Source organism: Neomonachus schauinslandi, chromosome 1, assembly GCF_002201575.2.
Source record: "Neomonachus schauinslandi chromosome 1, ASM220157v2, whole genome shotgun sequence".
Taxonomy (NCBI): domain Eukaryota; kingdom Metazoa; phylum Chordata; class Mammalia; order Carnivora; family Phocidae; genus Neomonachus; species Neomonachus schauinslandi.
In genome coordinates, this window is record NC_058403.1 from 117,914,809 (window position 1) to 117,940,604 (window position 25,796).

General features: G+C 37.0%; 1 protein-coding gene across 2 annotated transcripts in view; it reads left to right on the forward strand.

The window, feature by feature from the left end:
* The window catches only part of TFDP2 (transcription factor Dp-2), a 114,653-nt gene that overhangs the window by 64,377 nt on the left and 24,480 nt on the right, over nt 1–25,796 (forward strand). For both annotated transcript variants that reach the window (XM_044915344.1, XM_044915346.1), the window contains exons 3-5: nt 4,073–4,176; nt 9,741–9,862; nt 11,295–11,342. In XM_044915344.1, coding sequence (XP_044771279.1) covers nt 4,073–4,176; nt 9,741–9,862; nt 11,295–11,342 — 274 coding nt within the window. The remainder of the gene's footprint in view (nt 1–4,072; nt 4,177–9,740; nt 9,863–11,294; nt 11,343–25,796) is intronic.

Genomic DNA, 25,796 nt, shown 5'->3' on the forward strand with positions numbered 1-25,796 from the left:
ACTATCTCTGTCTCTGTCAAATAAATAAGATGTTTAAAAAAAACAAACAAACATTTTTTAAGTAATCTGCCCTTTCCCACATTGATTTGAAATGCTGCCTTTACCATATATAACATTTTCATATATACATGAAGTAATTTCTGGACTTTAATTTCTGTTTTGTCACTTTTTTTATCTGCTTCTTAGCAATATCACATTATTTCAGTCACTTCAGCTGTGTAATAATTTTGAAATCTGGTAGGCTAAAGTTCCCCTCTTTCCTGTTATTCTTTTTTTTCTTTTTTTTTTTTTAATTTTCTTGGCTGTTCTCTGCCTTCACTCTTCCAGATGCACTTTAGAATCAATTGGTCAAATTTATTAAGTTCCCTCTAAATTCTTATGGTATTAACTGACATGACAGATCTGGCTTTAATGATATTTTTCATTTTGTTTTGACCTAAGTTTTATATTCTTAATTTTCCTTTAGTGTTAGGTTTAAAATCGGAGTCAGTCTGTTCCCTAACCTTAATTGTCTTTTTTTTGTATTTCTTTTTCCACTGCTTTTTGCAAGTTTTTTACTTTTGCTTCTAACAGTGTATCAGAAATGATCTCATCTTAAACATTCAGCAGCGCTAAGGTCATTTTTAAAAACCATCTGAGGAGACAAATACCAAATGTTTTAACTTAACATGTGGACTCTTAAAAAAATAAATGAACAAACAAAAGCAGAAACAGACTCATAAATACAGAGAACAAACTGGTGGTTGCCAGAGGGGAGGAGGTCAGGGGATAGATAGGTGAAGGGGATTAAGAAGTATAAACTTCCAGTTATAAAATAAGTCAGTCACGGGGTTGTAACATACAGCATGGAGAATATTAAGTCAATAATACTGTAATAATGTATGGTGACAGATGGTAACTGCACTTACCATGGTAAGCATTTTGTAATATATGTAATTGTCAGATCCCTATGTTGTGCACCTGAAACTAATACAATATTGTATGTCAGCTGTACTTCAATTAAAAAAAAAATCTGAGAATCAGACTTTTGCAGGGCTGTGCTCTTCTCACATGCCTGTCCTGCCTGGGACTGAGTTTATGGCACCTGTCTATCAATTACATAGCTGTTCTTCCCCCTAGAATCATAGATAATTATTCTCCAGTTAGAGTGGATTCTTAAATAGGTGAATAACCATATTTGGGAAGCTTGATAATAACCTTAATATTTAGCAATTGGTAAAATATGCATGTTATATAAAAGCAAAAATCAGTTTCATGGTTATAGAGGAAGGAAACTTTATTTGACATATTGGTTGTTCAAAATAATAAAGGACCTAGCATTTAAATTTATTTCAGACTTTATAAGTTATGGCACCAGTTAGAAGGTAACAACAGCAAAAAATACAGTGTAGGCTACATTGCAGGACATATGGCATCCAGATTAGAAAAGGTAATAGCTCCAATCTATACTAATTAGTTTTTATAGTTTTGTGCACCTCTTTTGTGCCAGGGACTAAACCAGGTGCTAGGATACAAAGCTGAGAGACATAGCCCACTTAGAACTAAGTAAATGATAGCTAGAACAAGCAAATGATCATAGGTTTTATGAAAAGTCAAAAGAAGGGCATCCAGGAACTCGACCACAGAGGCTGAGAACAGCTCATAAGGAGAGGTGACACACAGAGCAGAAACTTGGGAGGTGGCGCTATTGCCCTCACTAGCTCTGGGACCTTGTACAAATTCCTTGACCTCATTCTGTCTCAGTTTCTAAATGTGTAAAATGGAGACAGTAATAATACATTTCACACTGTTGTCCTAAGCTCAATGAGATGGTGTATATATGGGAAGCCTCTGGAACAGACTCTGGCACACAGTAATGACTTAGAAAATGGTATGGAATGCCATTTTGAAGTGCTAGGGGGTAGAAGTAGCCCCAGCAGAGAGAGACTTCCAACAGAAGGAAAGGTGTGTGTCAAAACTGGAGTGGTTGAGCTGGGGCCTTTCTGGAATTGCAAAGTATTTAACCTGACTGGAGTGGAGGGAGTAGCTGAAGATGAAGCTGGGAAGGGAGGCAGGGGTGAGATCTCCAGATAGAAGCTGTTGTGCCATGTTGAGGAATCTGAGAGGCATTGAAAGTGTTGGGGAATCTTTGAAGGCCTAAAGTAGGGGAGTGTCCAGAACAGTTTCCCCAGTTGAAAAACTGGTTTGTTACAGATGTGTGGAGGGCTAGCAAAGCTATTTGAAGTAGCATTTCCAGTTAGAGTGGTTGCACACTGGAACCACCTGGAGAACTTTGAACGGTCTGATGCCCAGGTTCACTCCTGACCAGTTTTATCAGCAGCTCGGGGGGGTGGGACTGAGGCATTGGTATTTTTTATGGAGTCCCAGATAATTCTGTTGCACAGCTATGGTGTTGAATCACTGCGTTCGAGGGTAACTGTGTTCAAATCAGATTTGATAAAGTTTCAAATTAAATAAGTGGCAGCGGCATAAAGGAGCCAGAGTAAGGAGATAGCAGGTAGGATACAGTGGTCAGTTGAGTAAGGAGGGGGTTGATTGTTTCTGGACTGGGTCACTGGGATGGTAATGATCATCTACCAAGACTCGGTCATATGCCAAGAGCATGAAGGAGAAACAGATTTGGCTATTAGACCTTGTTGAGTGGGCATGAGAAAGATGAAGGATTTGATTTTAAAATGTGGGTATTGAGGGAAAATGATACAGGGCAAATGGGCAGAGAGAGAAACTGAAGGGGAGGAGCTGACGGTGCAGTCGAAAACTCAGGAGACAGTAGATAATTGATAAGTGAGACCCCTGAGTAGACACCATGTGCAGAGACAAAAAAGAAATCATTTATATGAGAATTTACATTCAGAGAGAAAGCAGTAAAAATAGGTGAGGGTGCAGATAGGTTCACAGGTCAAGGAAGAGAAGCTCTAATAGCTCTAATATAGCCTGATGGCCTGATTTCCTTACTGAAGGAAATAGGAGTATCTGCTGAGAATCAGGAGGTGAGAGGATGGGGTTAAGGAGTCTGGGCAAGTGCTGGGAGAGCCAAGGGGGGCCATCTGAGAAGGAGGTGTCTCATCCTGCTCTTAAATGCCGTTTTTTTTCCCCCAGAGTTTCAGTATTGAACCTTTCACGTACTTTCTGGGTGATCTCCTCTGTTACATTAGATTATTAAGAAAAACATTGATAAACTGAAGTTTGTCCAGAGGAGTTAAGTAGTTGACACAGTTCAGAAAGTTATTGGTTAGCTTTTCATTTCTGGGGTCCACTTGGCTACCTTAATTTCAAATTTAAAGTGTTGATACTGGGGCACCTGGGTGGCTCAGTCGTTAAGCGTCTGCCTTCGGCTCAGGTCATGATCTCAGGGTCCTGGGATCAAGCCCTGTATTGGGCTCCCTGCTCCGCGGGAAGCCTGCTTCTCCTTCTCCCTCTCCCACTCCCCCTGCTTGTGTTCCCTCTCTCGCTGTGTATCTCTCTGTCAAATAAATAAATAAAATCTTAAAAAAAAATAAAAATAAAGTGTTGATATCACTTGAAAACACTGTATATATCCCACAGTTCTCAGTATCACTAGGTGGCATCATATTTTTTTCTCCGGTGTGATAAAACCTCAAAAAACTACCAACTCATATGAAAACATGTTAACTTTTAGTATAAATATTTTCTTTTATACTATAAATAAATTCTAATAGATACTTTACTTCATGTCTACTTCATACTTTTTTTTGTTCTGTGGTGTCTAATAAAGACCTAACTAGATTTCTCTACTCTGATATAAACTCTGATTTGCAGTATGTATTCTCTAAATATTTTTTCCTCTGAAACCCCACTAAAAGTCCAGTAGTTAGTTGTCAGATAGACTGAACTATTTATTTTACAGTTTTCCTATTTAGCAGAACTAATTGTATTCACTACAAGAAAGCAATCATTAGAATGGCTTTTCAGTAAGGCTTCTTGTTTTAACTTAATTATTAAGATCATTTTAAGTTACTTAAGCAAAACTGGGGTTAGGACCATGAATGTATAGATAGAAGGTGACCTTGATATTACAGAACATTAACCTAATATTTTGATATCATTTCAGGTAACATTTCATTTGTTGCATTTCCAGTTTCCAGCACCAACTCACCAACAAAGATTTTACCAAAAACCTTAGGACCAATAAATGTGAATGTTGGACCCCAAATGGTAAGAAAACCATCAGATCTTAGAATTTGACATTTTGCTTAAGCAAGACTGATTTAGAGGATAATTGTACTAAAGATGCTGGACAAAAATTGCAGTTCACTTCTTAACTCATTCACTTTTTTAAGAAGTTTTGTTTTCATCAGAATGTAACTGGTTAAGTCTTGGGGAAAAGAAAGACGTTGTGCTCTTCGGTGTTTAATTTTCATGTATTTGAATCTGGATTCTGGATATGTAATATCAAGGTTTTTGCTTCCTCCCTGTGGTAGGCTTCTCTTGTTTTTAATTTGATTAAATTGATTTGAAATCTATTGTTATGTTCTCCTCTTTTTTTCTTATAAAATAGCCTTTACTGCCCTAGGCTATGTACGCTCATATAAATTGAATATGATCCAACAGTTAATCTATATCCAGAGCTATCAATCTTTAGCAATAGAAATAATAAATGGAAAATATTTAACTGTTTCTCTGAAGATATTCTATTAATTATGCGAGAGCTTGAAGTATATAGCACTTTTAGAAAAGCCTTATTTATAAACAAAGTCGCATGCAATTACCCTAAAAACTATACTTAATTTAATGGTCTCAGGCACCATTAGCAAAAGTATGTAAACACTTGAACAGTAACTCTTCATTGTCAGTGCTTGCACGTTCTCATCTATAGAGCAGGAAGGATAAATTTTGCCCATAATACTCAGTACTGTGAACTCTGTTAAATGCAAAATTATTTAGGCGAAAAATATATCTTAGCGTTTTTAGTGGCTTCAGCAAATCTTAAAGATTTTAAGACACTCAAGACATGACATTTTTCTTGATCACTTGAGGACTGTTAATTATCTACAGAATTCAAGCTAAAAATCTTGCACAATTTTCTGTAACTATGTAAAGAATGTGTAGTCTAGCTCCAAGCCTCATGGAGACTTAAGCTCAGCTAAGTGTCCCCATTTCAAGGTAGTTCAGGTTATATTTCAAACATTTACTAAGCTTTTGCTTCTCACCAGCCACTGCAGTAGGTGTAAATGAGATAAGGCACCTGACTTTAAAGTCTGTATTTTGAAATGTGATTATATAAACACCAAAATTAAATAAACATCCCCGAACTCTTAGAATTTCTCCTGCACAGTACTCTGTTTCGAGAGACTGTTTCCTGTCAATATCTTAGTGATACTGCTATGGCTCAAATTTGAATTCTTCTTTTGGGAACAGTTTTTCTTTCCATTGTCCATTTGAGCTACTGTACATGTAATTACTATTATACCTCAGTTCTGACAATGATAGGTAGTCTTGTATACTACTTACCTCATTACTACAAACCTCAGAATCAGCAAAACAAAGGTCAGAAGAAGGAAAGGAGATTTGGGACTCTTCTTTAAACCAGGCCTTAATTTGTATCCTTAATACTGAGGTGTTTTTTATAGTTCTCAGTTCTTGGACAGAAATGAGAGCTTTCTGTTTGACTTTCTAATTGTTGTAGAATCCCAGTTAGAGCCATTTCTCTCTTCTCTTGTTTATCTCTTTTGAATATTGTCCCCTCACTTTCAGTCTCTCATCTGTGATTTAAAAACATTTTTTTTTAAGTTGGAAAACTCTTGAATATAACCTCTTTTTCTTTTTTAAAACCTGCTTCTTTCTGTTGTCTTTCTCTACTTGCCCTTTAAATTTCACATGTCTCTAGCCAAGTCTTAATGGTAGATAGAAATTTCAAAAAGTCCCAAGAAGAAGGTTATTTTCTGTGTTTATAGAAACAATAACTGTTTTAGTTTGAATACTTGCCCTTTACTTAAAGGTATCTTGTCATACAATCTCATAACCATCTTTATTTTAACATGGTTAAGAAGTACATGTTTCTTATAGTGAAAACTAAAATTTTGTGAAATAATAAAATCCTTTAATGTAATACTTTTTATAGATTTTTTTTTTAAGATTTTATTTATCTATTTGACAGAGTAGACACAGTGAGAGAGGGAACACAAGCAGGGAGAGCTGGAGAGGGAGAAGCAGGCTTCCCACCAAGCAGGGAGCCTGATGCGGGGCTCAATCCCAGGACCCTGGGATCATGACCTGAGCCAAACAGAGACACTTAATGACTGAGCCACCCAGGCACCCCCAATTGTATAGATTCTTTTTCCCTTCAGAATACAGATGCTATCTTGGCTTTTCTTTTCTATTTTCTTTTCTTTTCCTTTCTAATTGAAGTATCATTGACACAAAATGTTACATTAGTTTCAGGCATACAACGTAGTGATTGGACAACTCGATGCTATTCACCCCCAGTGTAGCTACCATACAAGGCTGTAACAATCTCTTGGCTATTCGTACTGTAGATGGCAGTAGTATGTAAGATACATTGATTGAAGGCAGAAAATCTTCAGAATGAAGTTCAATTGCTATATGATTTTCATAGCCCAGCTGTAATCCATTGTCAAAAAACTGCATGATTACATTTAAATTAAGGATTTCTTTGGGGTGGGGCGAGGTAGATGCTGGAATTTAAAATAAATGTTCATTTTCCTTATCAGATCAACTGAATATAGGAAGTAATTACCTCTAATTTCAATTTGGGATTTCAAAATTAAGGTTCAGTTTTATAAAACATACCTGACTCATCACCTATATAATTTTCCTGTATTCAGTGGTTGATCAAGTTCTGTTGGCTTTTCTTTGATCTTTTTTCTTAAGGTTCACTGTCATTGTCCTAATTTAGGAACTCATAGCATCTCACATGAACTTCTAACTTGTCTTTTTAGTTCAAGTATATCATCCCTCCAATTTGTTCATCAGGAAATGTTTATTGAGGATTTCTGCTATTAAGGGCATACCAGGCACTAGGCTAAGAGAAAAGAACGGAATATTGCTACTCACTGTCAGATCAGCAAAGAATATCAGCTGACGTTCTGACATTGAGGAAGAAAAAAATAAACCAGAACATAGCACTTGATTTCCAAAGCCTTTCTCAGTAATGATAACTGCGTTTTTCCTATGTCCTGTTTCCTTTCCTCTTCTCTTCATCTTTTTTTTTTTTTTCCGACAAAGCCCTTTAAATCAGGTAAACTGAGCCTGTAGGCTACTAATAACAGATACAGAAAAAGAACTTAGTAATAATACTGCACAAATAATGCAGGCTATCTCAAGGGTAAGTCTGGATGATTAGAATTGCTTTGTGGAGACTCCTGTTCTAGAAATAGAATAGACCAGAGACTGATCAAATACTCAAATTTTCCTTCTTAAGCTTCACACTCAAGGTCAGCATGATATAGGACATATGAATGTGTGATGTAGTGATTGGGTGAGAATTATGTCCTTTATATTGTATTTTCTTACTGGATTTTATGTAGTCCTTTTTGGTATATTAATAAACAGAGAAGCTACTTTTTTCATTTTAAGAGCTGGGTCTTCTGTCTCAGTTCATCAAATATTTATTGTACCTTTCCTGTGAATATCTCCTAGCACTGTGCTAGGCTCTGCAAACATTTGATCTACCCTTAAAGATTTTATGCTGAAATGGAGGTGCGGGGGGGGGGGGAGGTGTAGAAGGGTAGGAGATACACACCCCTTGTCCAGTATTCATATTTTCTCATGAGGTAAGCTTCTGAATTCCTCATTTAATAGTCCCTGGAGGGGCTCCTGGGTGGCTCAGTTGGTTAAGTGACTGCCTTCAGCTCAGGTCATGATCCCAGGGTCCTGGGATTGAGCCCTGCATCGGGCTCCCTGCTCGGCAGGAAGCCTGCTTCTCCCTCTCCCCCTGCTTGTGTTACCTCTCTTGCCGTCTCTTTCTTTCTCTCTGTCAAATAAATAAATAAAATCTTAAAAAAAAAAAAAGTCCCTGGAATATTGTAGAGAATCAGAATTCTCCAGACATCTATCAGTGTTTATTGTCTTCTGTTTTTATTTTTTTAACTGCAGAATTAAATTATTAAAATGATTTCCTAGGCATTTGTATATAATAACATCTCCCTAGCTCCAAATTGGCAAAATGCCATACACAAACAGAGGTAACTAACATTCTTAAATATTTAGTAAATGAATAAATGTTGACGAGGCTTTAATAACAAAGGCTGAACTAAGCTTGAAATGCAGGTGAATCCTTGTCATTGTTCTTTATGGAACAAATTAGCAGCTAACTTAATGACTGGAATTAGACCCTGCCTGCAGAAACAGGTTTCATTTGATCAGGGATACAAAAATTAATTAGTATTTTGACCTACATCAGGCAGTAGAAATAACTATTTCTTTTAAGATCTGTCATTTAGGGACGCCTGGGTAGCTCAGTCGTTTTGCGTCTGCCTTCGGCTCAGGTCATGATCCCAGGGTCCTGGGATCGAGCGCCGCATCAGGCTCCCTGCTCAGCGGGAAGCCTGCTTCTCCCTCTCCCACTCCCCCTGCTTGTGTTCCTTCTCTTGCTGTGTCTCTCTCTGTCAAATAAATAAATAAACTCTTTTAAAAAAAAGAGAGATCTGTCGTTTAAAAATTGTATGTAGCCCACATAGATGCTTTTCTCTCTTAATTGGTACTTAAACAAAACCTTAAGCTGTTACAGAAATTTTCAAAAGTATACGAAAATAATCTCTTCACTTTAGGAGATCCGAAGATCTGGGGTTGCCCAGGTGAGGGCGGTCCTGTGCCTCGGAGTTGGAAAGAAAAAAAAGAGAGAATCCCTGTGTGCCCAGCAGTTCGGTCTTCAGTAGTTACTAATGTGGGGCCAATGTTGTTGCATTAATACCCCCACTCACTGGAACATGCTCTTATTTTTTTGACAAAAATACTTATAAAGATATTAGTAGAATGCTAAATTGTTTTTTGTACTAATTATCATAAACATTTTTGGAAAAAACATGGTCTATTTACCAGTGAAGTCCTGGGCAGCAATTTGGTAGCACCTATCAAGAAACTTTTTTTAAAAGTCTATATCCTTAGTTGCATTAATTACCTTTCTAGAGTCTGTCCTTAGGAAATAGATACTAAGGCCAAGATCATTATACAAAAATGTTCATCACAGCATTGCTTATAATGTTGGATTATTGAATATCCATATATATCTAATAGGGGATAATAAATCCACATGATGAAATGTTTCACTGTCTTTAAAATGTCTTTGGAGAATATTTAATGACATGAGGAAATGCTCTTGAAAAAAGAAGATGAAATGGCATCTGTTACAATAATCCAAATTGTATAATGCCTTTGTGTATATTTTGGACATGAAGACCTGATTTACTCTTGCCCTAGTTTGAATACATCAAGTTCAACTGCAGTTAGGTTCTATATTTCAAAGAAAGCTTTTTGTTTTTCTGATTTTTAAAACACTGTTAGTTGCCAACTTAATCCTTCCAAATTGCTGTTCACTTGCTGAAACCTGTATTGTGACCTCATGTCAGTATTCAATAACTTGTGCTTTAAGATCCTAGAATATAAGTGAATGAAAGCTTATGTTTTAGATGATTGATATTAAGTGCATTTTAGGCAGTAAGATTTCCTCTTTAAATGCAGCTTAGCAGTGAACATTATTTTCTGCCTGTATGCGTTTCTTAATACCTAAGAATGTGATTTTCTGTGTCCTAACTTTATAGATTATAAGCACACCACAGAGACTAACCAGTTCAGGAAGTGTTCTGATTGGGAGTCCATATACCCCTGCACCAGCAATGGTTACTCAGACACACATAGCAGAAGCTACTGGCTGGGTCCCAGGGTAAGAATGTTGTTGCAAGTTACCATTTTTAAAACTTTTTCTTAAGCTGTGATCTTTTCCTCTCACTATTTTGTCTTCCATTCTTGTTTTATGTTAGCCGAGTCCTTCAAAACTAATGTGTTGCCTTTAAAACCACCTATTTTATTTCACCTTATATTTTAGATATAAATCATTTATGGAGCAACCGTTTTTAAATAGAGAAAAACAATACAGTAATTTGTACCTGAATCTTCTGACTTTTCAACTCTGAAAAAGGACTACTTTTTCTGATTATGACATTTAACTGCTTTGGAGATGCAAATTCTGTATTTTATATTGTTTTAACAAACTTAAGAAAAGAGTTACATATTAAATGTTGGCTATACTCAGAATTTCCCCTGTGAATTTTTGTTTCCTTAAACATCAGAAAAGGAACTAGGAAAAAGAGGCCAAGAAATATTAAAAATTTTACCAAGTTTTTCTCTTGATCCTTTTGAAACACTGGACAGTTAATCAATATCCCTTGTGCTACTCATTTACCACTTTTAGTATCAAACTTTTGCATGTTTCATCTCTGCCTGTAAAATACCCTTACCCAGTCTTTCTCTGCTCCTTTTCATTTTAGCATTTCATCTTCCCATAAGAGAAAAAGAAATTGTAAGATAAAGGATTCAAAACCTCATTTGTTCACTTGAGAAGTCATTTCTGTGGTGGCGTACTATACGGGTAGTTCCTTGACTTATAATCGTGAGTTCTAGCAAGCGGACAGTAAACCTTGGTTGTGAAAGAGCTTTCTCGTTTCCAGGATGTTAAATGAATTAATGAAATAATCCTGGCAAAGTCTTTCCAGCCATATACATGTTCATGTATACACACACATACACACATTAGAGACAGAAGAGTTTCATATGTATACATATTTTTTCACTATCAAAGGAGCTGAAATGACACAATCACCTGTAATTCCATGACCTTTATTCAGCCCTTATCCCACGTAGGATCTGAAAGTTACCTTGGATTTCTACGTAACCTTGAGAGATTATAACATGAAAGCTAAACCCATATGCCAGTTGTGTTGGCCCGCTTTGGACATGACCAGGGTTGGGATATTTTTGGCCCCAGCTTGCTTTATATTGGGGGTGGAATGATTGCGCAGTCATTCCGTAGTGACTGATGCTTTCTGAGCCTTCTCCTTTCTGAGTATGCAATATTTTCCTCCCGTTTTCATTGAGCTCATTTCAAACTGTGTTGTTATATTGTGATCTTTTTGATCCTGTGGTAAAATTTATTATGTTGTGATTTCTTGATCCTATGATAAAACGTGTCTTTTCTATTTGTTAGATTTTGTGTTTGGATATATTTGCTGGGGAATTAGGTTACAATAAATTATTGGTGAAATTAAATTGTGTTTAAATACCTGTTCTTTTTATGCTATCTTTTTTTTTCTTTTTAGTGATAGAAAACGAGCTAGAGAATTTATAGATTCTGATTTTTCAGAAAGGTGAGTATAAGTGATAAGTATTTTGTTTGGGAGATCCTACTGTGTAGAGAGGAGTTTGGTGTCCAGACTAGTCTAGTTTAATTAGAGCTGTTTTTCTTCACATAACTTTAACTTCAGTGAGTTTCTGCCTTTATTTCGTGCCTTACTGAGTGTTCTACTTCACTTATCATTACATATATTCATTATATTTGCATGGTTTCAAAAGAAATTATCCTGTGAGTAGATTGGCTGTTGGTAGTGTGTCATTTAGCCTTCTCCCTCCTTTTGGGAGGTAAGTGTTCTACCAGAGTGAATATACCACATTACCTCAACATGCCCAAACCTTTTAAAAACAAGTTTTATTGAACACATTGAAAGATTATAATAAGTTCTCACTTCTTTCTTAACTAATATGTCGAATACAGTATAACCTTTCCTCAGACTATTAGGACGGTGCTTCTCAGTGTGCGTCAGAATCATCCGTGGAGTGTTGAATGCAGTATGAATGTCTACCAAGTCAGAAGCTCCAGGGTTAAAAACGATCATTGTAGGGTCATTATTCGAACTTAAAGTTCAGTGTGCCGTGTAAGCCACTATATGAGGTACCGCATTAATGTCGCACTGTGTTAAAATAAAACTCATCGTCTTCGAGGCAAGATTTTTGTAAAGTTGTTACTATTTTTTTTTTTAAAGATTTTATTTATTTATTCATGAGAGACAGAGAGAGAGACAGAGGCAGAGGGAGAAGCAGGCTCCCCGCGGAGCAGGGAGCCCGATGCGGGACTTGATCCCAGGACCCTGGGATCATGACCTGAGCCGAAGGCAGACGCTTAACCGACTGAGCCACCCAGGCGTCCCAAGTTGTTACTATTTTTTTAAAGATTTATTTATTTGAGAGAAAGAGAGAGAGCATGTGTGCACACATTGTGGGGAGGGGCAGAGGGAGAGGGAGAGAAGCAGACTTTCCACTGAGAGTAGAACCTCTTATGGGGCTCGATCTCACGACCCCGAGATCATGACCTGTTTCTGCTGTGGAATTAGACAGGTTACAATAAATTATTCATGAAATAAAATTGTGTTTAAATACCTGTTCTTTTTATGCTATCTTTTTTAGATACTTCTTCAGACGCTTAACCGACTGAGCCACCCAGGCGTCCCAAAGTTGTTTTATTTTAAACAAAACTTTGCTAGCTATGCTTTTTGAATTTTATTTTTTATTCTAAGATTTTGGAACTCCTTTTTCCTGGTGTTTTAATCTCCTTTCTTTTGTTAGGTCATCTGCTCTCAGTATTAACAAATAGTTTTCTGTCTTTTCTATTTTCTAGTTTGCTACCTCTGATTTGCTGTGCACTGAGAGACTAGATGGCCAAATGTGTTAGAATTCAGCCTAAAATAAAAATGAAAAGATTCTGAGTGAGGACCTTGAGGCTATATATTAAAAAATGTGTTTTTTTGCATATGCATCAGCTGTACTTTAGTTCCTTTGTGGCATTTGTTGCTTGCTTCTTGGTTCTTAACTGTTTAGAACAGATAAAATCAGTCTGAGGAACTGCTGTATCATATAGAGATGAAGAGCGATGTGTTCTTTTCTCTGTAATGGAACTTCCTCTTTCCAGGGCCTACTGGTCTTTTTTTGTATTTATCTTCAGAAAGGGCAGCAGTACAAGTTCATACAGATGTATTTAGCAATGTTTAAGGCCTTAAAATGGCACTATTCATTAGTTATGATTGGTGGCACTTATGTACTACAAACAGTATAAAAAACAAGAGTCTCTTTACACTCTCTTCATAAGAGAGACCTCTAAAGATCACATATAGAAGTGCCAGATTAAATTTGTTTCTATAAACATTGATTCAGCTTTCCCTTTTTGCATATGATCCAGTGACTTTTTCTTCTAGTGATTTTTATTCTTTTCATTTTTTTAATATAACTTTACTGTAATGAATCCCACCCCCCCCACCCCCCCAATCAGGTCACAAAGATTTTCTTGTTGTTGTTGTTGTTGTTTTTACAAATGTTTATTTTCTTCCAAATGCATTGTTTTTCTGTAATGCTGTGAAACGTCTTTGTTTCCCTTCTCCAAGTGTTGAGGTTCAGTAAGCTAGCTCTCAACCATAGACTGATCTTTATCTCTTCAATGTCTTGTATGTTGATTTAGTATCATATGTAAGTATTTGTATTCGTTTTCTTCAGGGATGGATACATCAATATATTGATGTGTTTATAACTTATAAATTATAACATAACTATATAAATTTATAACTTCTATAAATTATAACTGATTTATACATCAAAGTATATGAGGCTTTTTATCCTCATCTTACCACTTGACAGTACAGCTTTAATTATGTCTTACACAGCTGTTCCTTTGTCAAGATCATTTGTGAGAGTAAGTCAGTTTCTGAAGAAATTTTGTATGGTGGGTGAAGGATCCATTGAGGGATTCTCATGAGTTTTTTTCCCCTGTATTCTGATCCACTGGACTTCTTTTCAAAGAGCTTATAGAAGAAGCTGTGAAAAACCCCTTTTTGGTCTTGTCTGGAGTTTTAGTCCTGAAAGATGTTTGTTCACTTTCTCTTTGCTCCTTTGGACAGAATCTGATGGTGTCTTCTACATGGCATTTCTTCCAAATAGATCTGATTTTCCTTTTGGGACCTCTCCTGAGGGAAGAAGGTCCTGGGTGCCCCATAGGCAGTGATTGCAGTCTGTGGGTGTTTTTCTCTGTTCTTGTCTTAAATGAATAAAATGTAGCACAGTGGTATTGTATTCCTCCTTTATGCTCATGTAATCTTAATATCTTTTTGTTGGTGGAAAGTTAACTCCAGTTATTTATAATAAACTAATAATTTCTAATTAACTAATATAATTTAAACTGTAATAAGCTAATAATCAAACTCAGTATAGTTAACATCTGTATTGCTTCAACGATGTTTAGGAAATCATTCATTCAGCAAACATTTTGAATATCTATTAACTGTTATGTTCTAAGTATTGGAGAGAATAATAAACAAGATAGATAAGTCTCCCCTTAAGAGAGGTTATATTGTGTGTGGGGGGGGTTATAAATAAGATTATTTATAGGTTATGATAGATGTATACAAAAAAAAATAAGAAAGGTGATGGCAGCTACCTTGGAGAAGGCCTCTCTAAGAAGGTGATCTTTGAAAGCAAAGAAGTCGATCTTTGAAAGCAAAGAAGTCAGCCATGTAAATAGCTTAGGTGAGGTGGAGGAACCAGGGATCCTGGGCAGAGTGAACAGCAAATGTAAAGCTCCCGAATGAGGAACCAAGTTGATGTATTTGGGGAAGCACAGTGGCTTGGAGATAGTGAGAAAGGCAAAGAGTGAGATGAGGTGTGGAGAGGTAGGCAGGAGTCAGACCATGATGAAAGGCCTTGTAGGTCCTGGTAGGGAGTTTGGTTTCTTTTCTAAGGAGAATTTTTTTTTTTTAAGATTTTATTTATTTACTTATTTGACAGAAAGGGCGGGAGAGGCTGGCAGAGGGAGAGGGAGAAGCAGGCTCCCTGCTGAGCAGGGAGCCCGATGCAGGGCTCAATCCTAGGACCCTGGGATCATGACCTGAGCCGAAGGCAGACGCCCAACCGACTGAGCCACTTGGTGCCCTCTAAGGAGGATTTTAAGCAGGGAAATGGCATGATCTAAGTCACACTGACTCCTGAGGGATAAATGGATTCTAAGGAGACAAGAACAGAAGCAGGAAAATCAAAAGACTTGCAGGGGGCAGTGACCTGGCAGTGGAGATAGGAAAATAATGGATAAATGATGGGAGATAGTACCAACAAGCTTTATTGATAGATTGAAGGAAGGAAGAGGAGAAATAAAGGATGGATCTTGTTTTTTTTGTGTGAACAACTGGGTGAATATTTGTGTCCTTTACATTTACTGTAGCTCAGAGTAGGTTTGGAAAGGAATTTTGTTTTGGATATGTGAAGTTCAATAAGTTTATTAGTTATCTAAGTGATGGTATCATTAGTATATAAGTAGTATCATCAGCATGTAAATGGTCGCAAGCCTGAGTGCTATAACCCAGGGAGGGAGGGAGTGAAGATCCATGAGGAATAAATAACTTATTTCCCATTTCGGACCCTTTCTTCCCCTCCACACACAACATGATGGATACATACTTCCAGGAAAGTAAAGGGTTTTTTCCTAAATTATTTTACTGAGTTACCAAATTAAATTCTTTTGCTGATTTAACTATTCTAGTTGGCTCATTTAAGTGAGAAATAAAGTTTATTATATATAATTCCTTGTTTATTTATTTATTTTTAAAGATTTTATTTATTTGACAGAGAAACAACGAGAGAGGGAACACAAGCAGGGGGAGAGGGAGAGGGAGAAGCAGGCTTCCCGCAGAGCAGGGAGCCTGATGTGGGGCTCGATGCCAGGACCCTGGGATCCTGACCTGAGCCAAAGGCAGATGCTTGACAACTGAGCCACCCACGCACCCCTATGATTCCTTATTTAAATAGATCTTTTTATAACTTCTACCTGGGGTATACTGTTACATACTACAAATCATTTTTGTAAATAAAAAGAAGTTATTATTGGGAAAATATAAAAAGACAGTGGTTATAGATTCTAGTTAAGTGCATGGAAATTCTTTGGGTACAATTCTTTTGAATACTTCAAATGAAATTATTAATAAAAGTTAACATGCGGGGCACCTTGGTGGCTCAGTCATTAAGCGTCTGCCTTCAGCTCAGGTCATGATCCCAGGGTCCTGGGATCGAGCCCCACATCGGGCTCCCTGCTCGGCGGGAAGCCTGCTTCTCTCTCTCCCACTCCCTCTGCTTGTGTTCTCTCTCTCGCTGTGTCCCTCTCTGTCAAATAAAGAAAATCTTTAAAAATAAAATTTAAAAAAAGTTAACATGCATTTCAAACTATACCAATTAGGGTTTTTTTTTAATTTTTTATTTTATTTCTCAATTTGGCTTTATTTGGTAAAGAATACTTCGTACTTGGGTGCCTGGGTGGCTCAGTCGTTGGGCGTCTGCCTTCGGCTCAGGTCATGATCCCAGGGTCCTGGGATCGAGCCCCGCATCGGGCTCCCTGCTCAGCGGGAAGCCTGCTTCTCCCTCTCCTACTCCCCCTGCTTGTGTTCCCTCTCTCGCTGTATCTCTCTCTGTCAAATAAATAAATAAAATCTTTAAAAAAAAAAAAAGAATACTTCGTACTGGTTTCTTTATTTATGGACTAATGGAGATCATAGCATTTATACCCTATGGCCATATTTTGGTGTTATTTGGAAAGAGGGTCTTGGTGTTTCAAAGAGCTTGATTCTAAGAAAATATGTAAACTCTATTTAAGATTTAGATAGTAAGCTTCCAATTTAAGGTGATAGATAGACTGAACACCATGTTTAGACCCCCAACTCTAAAATCCTATTGAAATTTTCATGTAAATAATAATAAAAGGAAATAAATTTCTAAAAGTGCTGTAAAAAGTGGTAGAGATACAGATTTTCCAATTAGAAGATGAAAGCCAATGTGATTATAATGAAGGACAAGTGATAGTAGAGAAATCTACATCCCAAAATATGCATAGGAGAGGTTAGAATCGGAAATGGAAGCCATTCTCCCCTATAGTGACTGATAATGGAGAGGCTCTAGGCTTAGAGGTGACAAGTATAAAAAGCAAGAATAAATTAGTGAGGGAAGTAATGAGGGCAATGAAATGAAGACTATCCAAGGCACCTAGGCCAGTTGAAGCTTCCCAACCCTCCAAATCCCCTCGTACCTCCCATTTCATCTCCACACAATAGATACTACACCAAAGACATTTATTTCCCAGAGCTGAAACTTAGACAGTTGATCTCAAGGTAACAGAACTCTGCCTTGATTAAGTTTGTGATTGGCTTCTTTCTTTCTTTTTTTTTTTTTTAAAGATTTATTTATTTATTTATTTATTTATTTGAGAGAGAGAGAGAGAGAGCACAAGAGAGGGGAACGGGAGAGGGAGAAGCAGACTCCCTGCTGAGCAGGTAGCCCGATGCGGGACTCGATCCCGGGACTCCAGGATCATGACCTGAGCCGAAGGCAGTCGCTTAACCAACTGAGCCACCCAGGCACCCGGCTTCTTTCATTTAGCATATTTTCAAGGTTCATCCATGTTGTGGCATATATTAGTACATTATTCATTTTTATTCCATGGTATGGATATACCACATTTTGTGTATTTGTTCATTAATGATGGATATTTGAGTTGATGCTGCTATGAACATTTGTGAACAAGTTTTCATTTCTCTTGTGTATATACCTAGGAATGGAATTGCAAGGTCATATGGCAATTCTTTACCCTTTTGAATAACTGATAGTCTGTCTTCCAGAGTAGCTATAACTATAGCTATAGCATTTTACATTCCCACCAGCAACAGGTTCTAATTTCTCCACTCCTTTCCAATGCTTATTATTTCTTTTTTGTATTATAGCCACCCTTGTGAATGTGAAATGATACTACATTACGGTTTTGAGTTTCATTCCCCTGTTTGCTAATGATGTTGAGCATCTTTTCATATACTTACAGGACCTTTGTATATCTTCTTTGAAGTCTTTCTATATCCTTTGGTCTTTAGTTATTGAGTTGTAAGAGTTCTTTATATATTACAGAGATAAGACCCTAGTATTTTCTGCAGTGACTGTACCATTTGAATTGTCACCAGCAATGTACAAAGGTTCCAATTTCTCCACGTTCTCACAACACTTTTTGATAATAGCCATCCTAATCTCATTGTAGTTTTGATTTGCATTTCCCTAATGATTACTGTTGTTGAGCGTCTTTTTAGGTGCTTATTGCCATTTGTATATCTTTGAAGAAATGTCTATTCAAGTTACTTGCCCAATTTTTAATTGGGTTGTTTTTATTGTTGAGTTCTTTTGCCTTTTAATGTTCTTTTACTAGAGGCATTGTTCCTTAAATTTCAGTGAAGCTTTTATAAAATTGGTTGCAGGAGCAATCTCCTATCTATGTACTGTAGGTATTAGCTCTTCAAATTTCTGTTGAATTTTGATGTGGGTATTGGTTGGGTTTGTTTCTGGCATGATGCTCTACTAGCCTTCCAAATAACAACCTTAATTTCTTGATTCAGCCAGTGCTAAGTAGTATCCTTCAGTTTGTATTGCCTGTGAAAATTCTGGCAGCCCATGAAGAGAAAAATCACCTGCTGTATCATTTAATCCTCACAGCAACCTTGTGAGATGGGTACTTGTAGTTCTGTTTTTCAGATGTAAGAATACTGTGGGTCAGAGTTAAATGAAGTAAACTGTTGAAAATACATAGCTAATAAATAGTTTATCACAGTTGATATTTAACCAGTTTTTTTCAAGTTTATTATCATTTCATGCACTGAATAATCATAAAATTCTTATATGTAGTCTTGTCTTTGTTTCAAGAGTATGTTCATCAGCTTTTATAGCTGTTAAAAGTGTAGTTGTTACTATTTAAGGACTGTGTTTAGTTTCTTCTTTTAAATATTATCCATGTCTGGGGCACCTGGGTGGCTCATATGGTTAAGCATCTGCCTTCTGCTCAGATCATGAGGATCCTGGGATTGAGCCCTATGTCAGGCTGTCTGCTGAGCAGGGAGTCTGCTTCTGCCTCTCCCCTCTACTCATGCTCTCTCTCTCTCAAACGAAAAAATAAAATCTTTTTAAAAAAATTATCCACGTCTAACTATAGAAGGCAAATTAGCCACACGATCACCCTAAAAAAACTACCCTATGATTATCTTATTGCTCCCTTTTTAAAAAAGACTTAGGATTACATGAAAAACAAAAACCTTGCTTCATCCCTGGCTTTTAAAAATTTCATAAATAGGGAGTTGAGATTTTTATTTACTTTAAACCATTATCCTATTCTTAGCATAAGTATAAAACCCCATACACAACATATTTCTTTCAAAATAACTCACGCACTCCCATTTTTAGCAATTCTTATTTACCTTTGTCAGCTAACTTGTACTAATTAATATAAATTTATGTGTGGCTAGCCATTTGTATCTAAAGACCCCAAATTCTAAGGGCAAATCAGCATAGAGTGGGCTTTGTGTGAAAATATATATAGCAAATGGGAATTGGTGGATTCTTTTAAAAAATGAAATTACCTGGGGCGCCTGGGTGGCTCAGTGGTTTGAGCATCCGACTCTTGGTTTTGGCTCATGTCATGATCTCAAGGTCATGGGATCAAGTCCCCTGTGGGACTCCACGATCAGTACACAGTCTGCTTCAGATTCTTTCTCCCTTTCCTTCCTACTCACGCCCTCTAAAATAAATAAATAAGATATTTATTTATTTATTTTAAATATTTATTTCTCAGAGAGAGAGAGTAGAAGCAGGGGGAGCGGCAGGCAGAGGGAGAAGCAGGCTCCCCACTGAGCAAGGAGCCCCGTGGGGGCTCAATCCCAGGACCCCAGAACCATGACCTGAGGTGAAGGCAGCCGTTTAACCAGCCACTCATGCTGACCTTCTCTCTCTCTCTCTCTCTCTTTTTTTTAAAGATTTTATTGATTCATTTGAGGGAGAGAGCACAAGCTGGGGGAGAGGCAGAGGGAGAGGGAGAAGCAAATTCCCCACTGAGCAGGGAGCCCAATGCGGGGCTCAATCCCAGGACCCTGGGATCATGACCTGAGCCGAAGGCAAATGCTTAACCAACTGAGCCACTCAGGCTCCCCTCACTCGCTCACTCTCTCTCAAATAAATAATTAAAATCTTAAAAAAAAAAAAAAAAGCTCACCATAATGGCCCTATGGAGGAAGGATTGGAATGCCTCTATACAGCACAAAGGCAAACCCTTACAAGGCTCTAGTTTTATTCTGAGAGAGATGATGAGGGCCTGAACTAGGGCAGTGGGAATGCAGAGAAGTTGAATTCAAAAACTGTTTAGAACTTAAATATTAGATTTGATAGAATTAGATTGATTTGTTAGAAAGAGCATTAGAAGAACGTAGGTTGAATCTCGTTTCTGGCTTGGGTGATCGGGTGGATGGTTCTGTCACTCACCTAGATGAGAACTGCAGTAGGACCCAGAATTATGTATTGTGTAGGTTGAGTTCTCCTTTGTATTAATATGGTATTGTGATGTATAAAGACCCCTTCCTGAGAAAGCTGGGCTGAGTATAGGAAACTGAGGCTAAGGGCTAAACCAATGTAAAAAAATCAAAGATAAGCTCAAACCATTCTTTTTCTCTCCTTTTTTTTAACTCTTTATTTTAGAGAATTTAAAATACAGAAGTAGATGATGCGTATCATGAACCTTTTATGTGCTTATCTCTGAACTTCAGCAACAATCAATCCATGGCATATCTCATTTTGTATATACCCCCTCCTGTATTACTGTAAAGTAAATCATTTTCATCATAAATCTCTCTGTACTTATATATAAAAAGACTCCTTTTTAAACATATCTACAATATCATTATTATACCTAGGAAAATTAACAATATTCTTTAATATCAAATATGTAGTAAGTGTTCAGATTTCTAGTTGTTTTAAATGTCATGTTTTGTTTACTTTTTTTTTGTAAAATAAGATTCAGATACAGAAAAATCACCAAAAATATGACTAATTCATTACTTTAGGGCAGTCTTGTAACCCTCACCAGATCAAGAAGTAGAACCCAGAGGCCCTTCATGTGCCCTACCCCAATCACTATACCCTTTCCTATAAATAACTGTTACCCTGATTTTTAGAGTAATCACTTCCTTGAAGGTTTAGATAGTTTTATTACCTAAATAGTCATCCTTTCGCACATTTTAGTCTTGTCCTTTAAAAAAAAGTTGATATCTCTTTTATACATAAATCTCCCTTCTGTCCCATTATTTTCCTCATACTTTAGTTGTTGAAATTAGGCTGTTTGAACTACGCAGTTTCCCACAGTCTAGAGTTTATTGATTTCATACTCATGTGCATCTCAACATATTCCTCTGTTTTCTGTATTTCCTGTAGTTTGGCAGTAAGATTTAGTGTCTTTATCAGACTGATGTTTGATCCTTGGCAAGACTAGATAGTGGTGTGTTCTTCCATTGTCTCTTTTTATGATGTGCACACCACTGATACTTAATGTTTGTAATTATTAATTCACTGTGGGTTGCAATTAGTATTATTCTAACTACTGGCACTACTTTATATAAAGACACTTCAGCTCTCCTACTATTTCTTTACCTGGAAGTATAGTTCATATAAGAAAGCAGAATAAATGCTTGATCCCTTCCCATTGTTGGCCAGTTTTCAAGATGGTGAACTTGTTCCTGGTCTTCCTCCAAAGATGACCAAATCTTTTCTTTTAAAAATATCATTATGAATTCATGAATTTGAACATACTTGATGGATTTCATACATTGCAATTATTATCACAATTGAACCTTAAATTGTCCCATGTTTGGTTAGTGGAAGCCTCTTCTAATTGACTCTTAAGTCCTTTTGACATGACCTTAGTAGTCTTTAATGCTGGTTACCTGATAATTTAAGATGTTCCAAGTTCATCTTACACGTTTTCTGCCCTATACGTGTAATCAGCCATTTCTCTAAGAAGCCCTGATTTCCTTTAGGGAGAATTATATGTCAGGCTCCAATTGGGGGCTGCAGATGCTCATTGCTACTAGATGGGTCATTTTTTTCTAGTCCTCTTAAATGGACAGAGCTAAGACACATAACACACAAAGATACAATACTTCATGGGTTCATTTTGATATTTCCAATTCAAATCTTACTAAATCTTTTCTCCATTACATCTCATTCCCCTTTCTTCCATACTGAGAATTCTGATTTTTAAGGACATAGGGGATGAAAGGGTGATAGAATTAGTGTATATGATAATTACTTCATTGGTTTTATCCCATATTACATGGCTTAATGTCCCCAATAATACTAATATTACTATTAATGTGGTTACTAAAAACATTAAAAATTTTTTGCATATGCTCTCACTGTTCTCTCCCCAATTTCTTTTTTTTTCTTTTTTTTTTTTTAAGATTTTATTTATTTATTCATGAGAGATAGAGAGAGAGAGGCAGAGGCAGAGGGAGAAGCGGGCTCCCCGATGCGGGACTCGATCCCAGGACCCTGGGATCATGACCTGAGCTGAAGGCAGACGCTTAACCGACTGAGCCACCCAGGTGTCCCTTCTTTTAAAGATTTTAAAGAGAGAGGGCGCGCAGGGGTTGGGGGAGGGGCAGAGGGAGAGGGAGAGAGGGTCTTAGGCAGAGTCTGCACTGAGCATGGAGTCTGACATGGGGCTCTATCTCATGACCCTGAGATCACAACCTGAGCTGAAACCCAAGAGTCCGACGCTTAACCAACTGCGCGACCTAGGTGCCCCTCTCCCCATTTTTTAATAGTCATACTTTATTCACAGTGTTGGATCATATACCTACTTTAGTATACTATATATACTCTCTTTATATATATATCCCTCCTAGCCCTCATTTAGTCTTAGATCTATAGGTAACATCACCAGGCGTTAAGTGAACGTCTCTCTAGTCATTTTGATTGTCCGAAGCTTGTGCTATAGTGGTTTCTTCAGGAAGAGCTCATGGAAATAATAATTCCTGGGTTTGTGCATTTTATATTTGAATTAAGTCAATTTCACTGGATACAAAAATCCTTGGTTCATGCTTTCTTTCAGTTTCCTAAATATATTTATTTTCTTCTGGTATAATGCCTTGCTGTTGAAAAATCTGATAGTCTTTTCTTCTAGATGCATAAAGGATTCTTTTTCTTTGAAATTCAGAATTTTACTAGAATGTTTTAGTAGTTGTCATTCTGGGTTGATATTATCATCTTTTATTTCTGAACATATTCTTGAATTTAGCATTTAGTATTTATTCTGTTTTCTTGCTTTGTTTTTCTTCTTCAGATACTCTTACTGTCTGTAGATACTTTGCCTACCTCCAATATTTGTCATTTTCTCTTGAATATCAATTGTGGGAGTCCTACAGACTAGATTGTTGCAGCTTTATTGTGGTCCTTGCACTCAGCTGGTATGGAAGAGGGTAAAACTCCTTGTTTCAACTGATGCTCTCAAATTGGCCTGTTGTGCTTTCTAGTAAATTCTTGATGGCTATTTTGGGATTATCCTGTTCTGAGTTCCATTAAGTGCAGCCCCATTGAGTATTGCTTTATTGTGCAGGCTTTTTGGCTATTGGTGGTTTGTATTCTGGGGCTTGTTGAGGATACCTTGTCATTTAGTTTCGTAAATGTTGTCAAGGAGTTTTGGTTTTGCTGTCTAGTTGCTCTGTTTTTATGTGGGCATTTGGAGGGTTTGAAAACTATGCTGCTATTGCTGTTTTCCCAGACTCCCCCATAACTGGTGTGTGTGTGTTTAGTCTATTTGAATCAGGATTTAAATAAATTTATATGTCTTACAAAATCTGTAGATCCCCCTTCTGTATTTATTTTCTCCCTTCACTCTCCTTCTCCCTCCTTCCCTCCCTTTTTCCCTTAAAATTTTTTAGTTGAAGAAACCACATTATGTATCCTAAAGAAAAAGCCTAAAGAGTTTGCTTATTGAATCCCTGTAGTATAGTTTAACATGTTCTTCTGTCCTTGGTATTTCCTTTAAAGTGGTAGTTGGATCTGAAGTCTTAATCAGATTCCAGTTTCACAATAAAGGTATATATTAAAAACAAATACACACTGGATAGAACAGCTCAAGGAGAGCAAACAATACAGAAACAGGCTCTGGAGTGAAAAATTCTAGTTGAAAAGTTGACTTTGGGGTTCAGTCAGTTGAGCATCCAACTCTTGATCTCAGGGTAGTGAGTTCAAGCCCCGAATTAGGCTTCATGCTGGGCGTGGAGCCTATGTAAAAAAAGAAAGGAAGGAAGGTAAGAGAGTAAGAGAGACAGAAAGGAAAGGAAGGACAAGAAGGAAGAAAGAGAAAGGGAAAAGAAAAGGGAGGGTGGGAGAAAGAAAAGGAAGGGAGAAAAGGAGAGAAAGAAGAAGGAAGGAAGGAAGAGGGGCTGGGGGAATGAGGCATGACTGTCAGTGGGTGCAGGGTTTCTTTTTAGGGTGAAGAAATTAGATTGTGGTGATGGTTGCTGCTGAATTGTGTACTTTAAAAGATGGAGCTTACGGTACATGAATTATATTTCAATAAAGCTGTTATCTTAAAAAGGAAGTTAGATTTAAAAACAAAGAGGGATACCTAATCCTCTAAGACTGATAGGAAGAAGGTTGGAATGGGTACCCATGTTGATGAGTTTGTAAGTGACCTGTCCTGTCATCTCATTTACAAAGTGAGACTTAATATATATTCAACTATATTCAACTATCTATTGAATATATCGATTGGGATATTCTACTGACATGTCAAACTCAGTATCATTGCTGACCAATAGAAATGTAATGCAAGCCACATGTAATTTTTAATTTTCTAATAGCCAGTTTAAAAAATAAAAACAAATGTGAAATTAATTTTAAGATTTTATTTTTAAGTAATCTCCCACCCGAAGATCAAGAGTCGCATGCTCTACCAACTAAGCTATCCAGGCACTCCTGAAATTAGTTTTTATTATCTCTTATTTAATCTAGTGTATCTAAAATACTATATTTCAACATACAATTAATGTAAAAATATTCATGAGATATTTTACATTCATTTCTCTAACAAGTCTTTGAGATTCAATGAATTCATCTTAATTCAGACTTCCCAGATTTCAAGGGCTTAATAGCTGCATGTGGATTATACCTAGGTATTGGACCATGTGGATGAGGAGGTTTAAAATGGAACTCATGAATTTGTTCCTGTCTCCTTGATCTCAGTAAATGACACCTCTTTCTAAGAGTCTTCCTCTCATTTCCCTCTTTCTTAACATTCACATAAATCAGTCACTTAGTAAAGATAAAGATAAATTTTTATCTTTAAAATTTACGTAAATCCATCTCTTCTTATCCAACCCTACTTATCCAGTTGCCCCAATTTCAGGACTCGATATTTCTTGCCTAGGCTTGCCTCTCGTCTGGTCTTTGCTTTTGCCCCTCATAAATGCATCTTCTACTTTGCAGCCAGAATTTCTGTCTAACTGAAAATCTCACTATGTTACTCCCCCACTTACTACCTTTAGTGGCTTCCCAGTATTTCAGTAGTAGTAGTAGTAGTAGTCTATGACCACAGGTGATTCTTTGGGAATGTGGGAAAAAGAAAGTAGCTATCTGTCCTTCCCTCATTCTTTTAAAAAGTACATTTAGTCTATTTCTTAATGTATATAACACAGTAGAATGTGTAAATAATTTATAAATGAATATAATTATGCTAAAGGAGTATGATAAAGTACAGGTTCCTTTGCATGACATTTAAGGGCCTGGCCCTTTATCTCCCTTTCTGCTTCATCTTTTTCCTTGCAGTTTATATTCTGGTAATGCTGCACTGTTTGTTTCTCATTCTCTGAACATTTATCATCTGTTTCACTCTCCCGTGTGTTGACTGCTGCTGCTTCTGCCTGGTTGCCCTTCCTAACTTC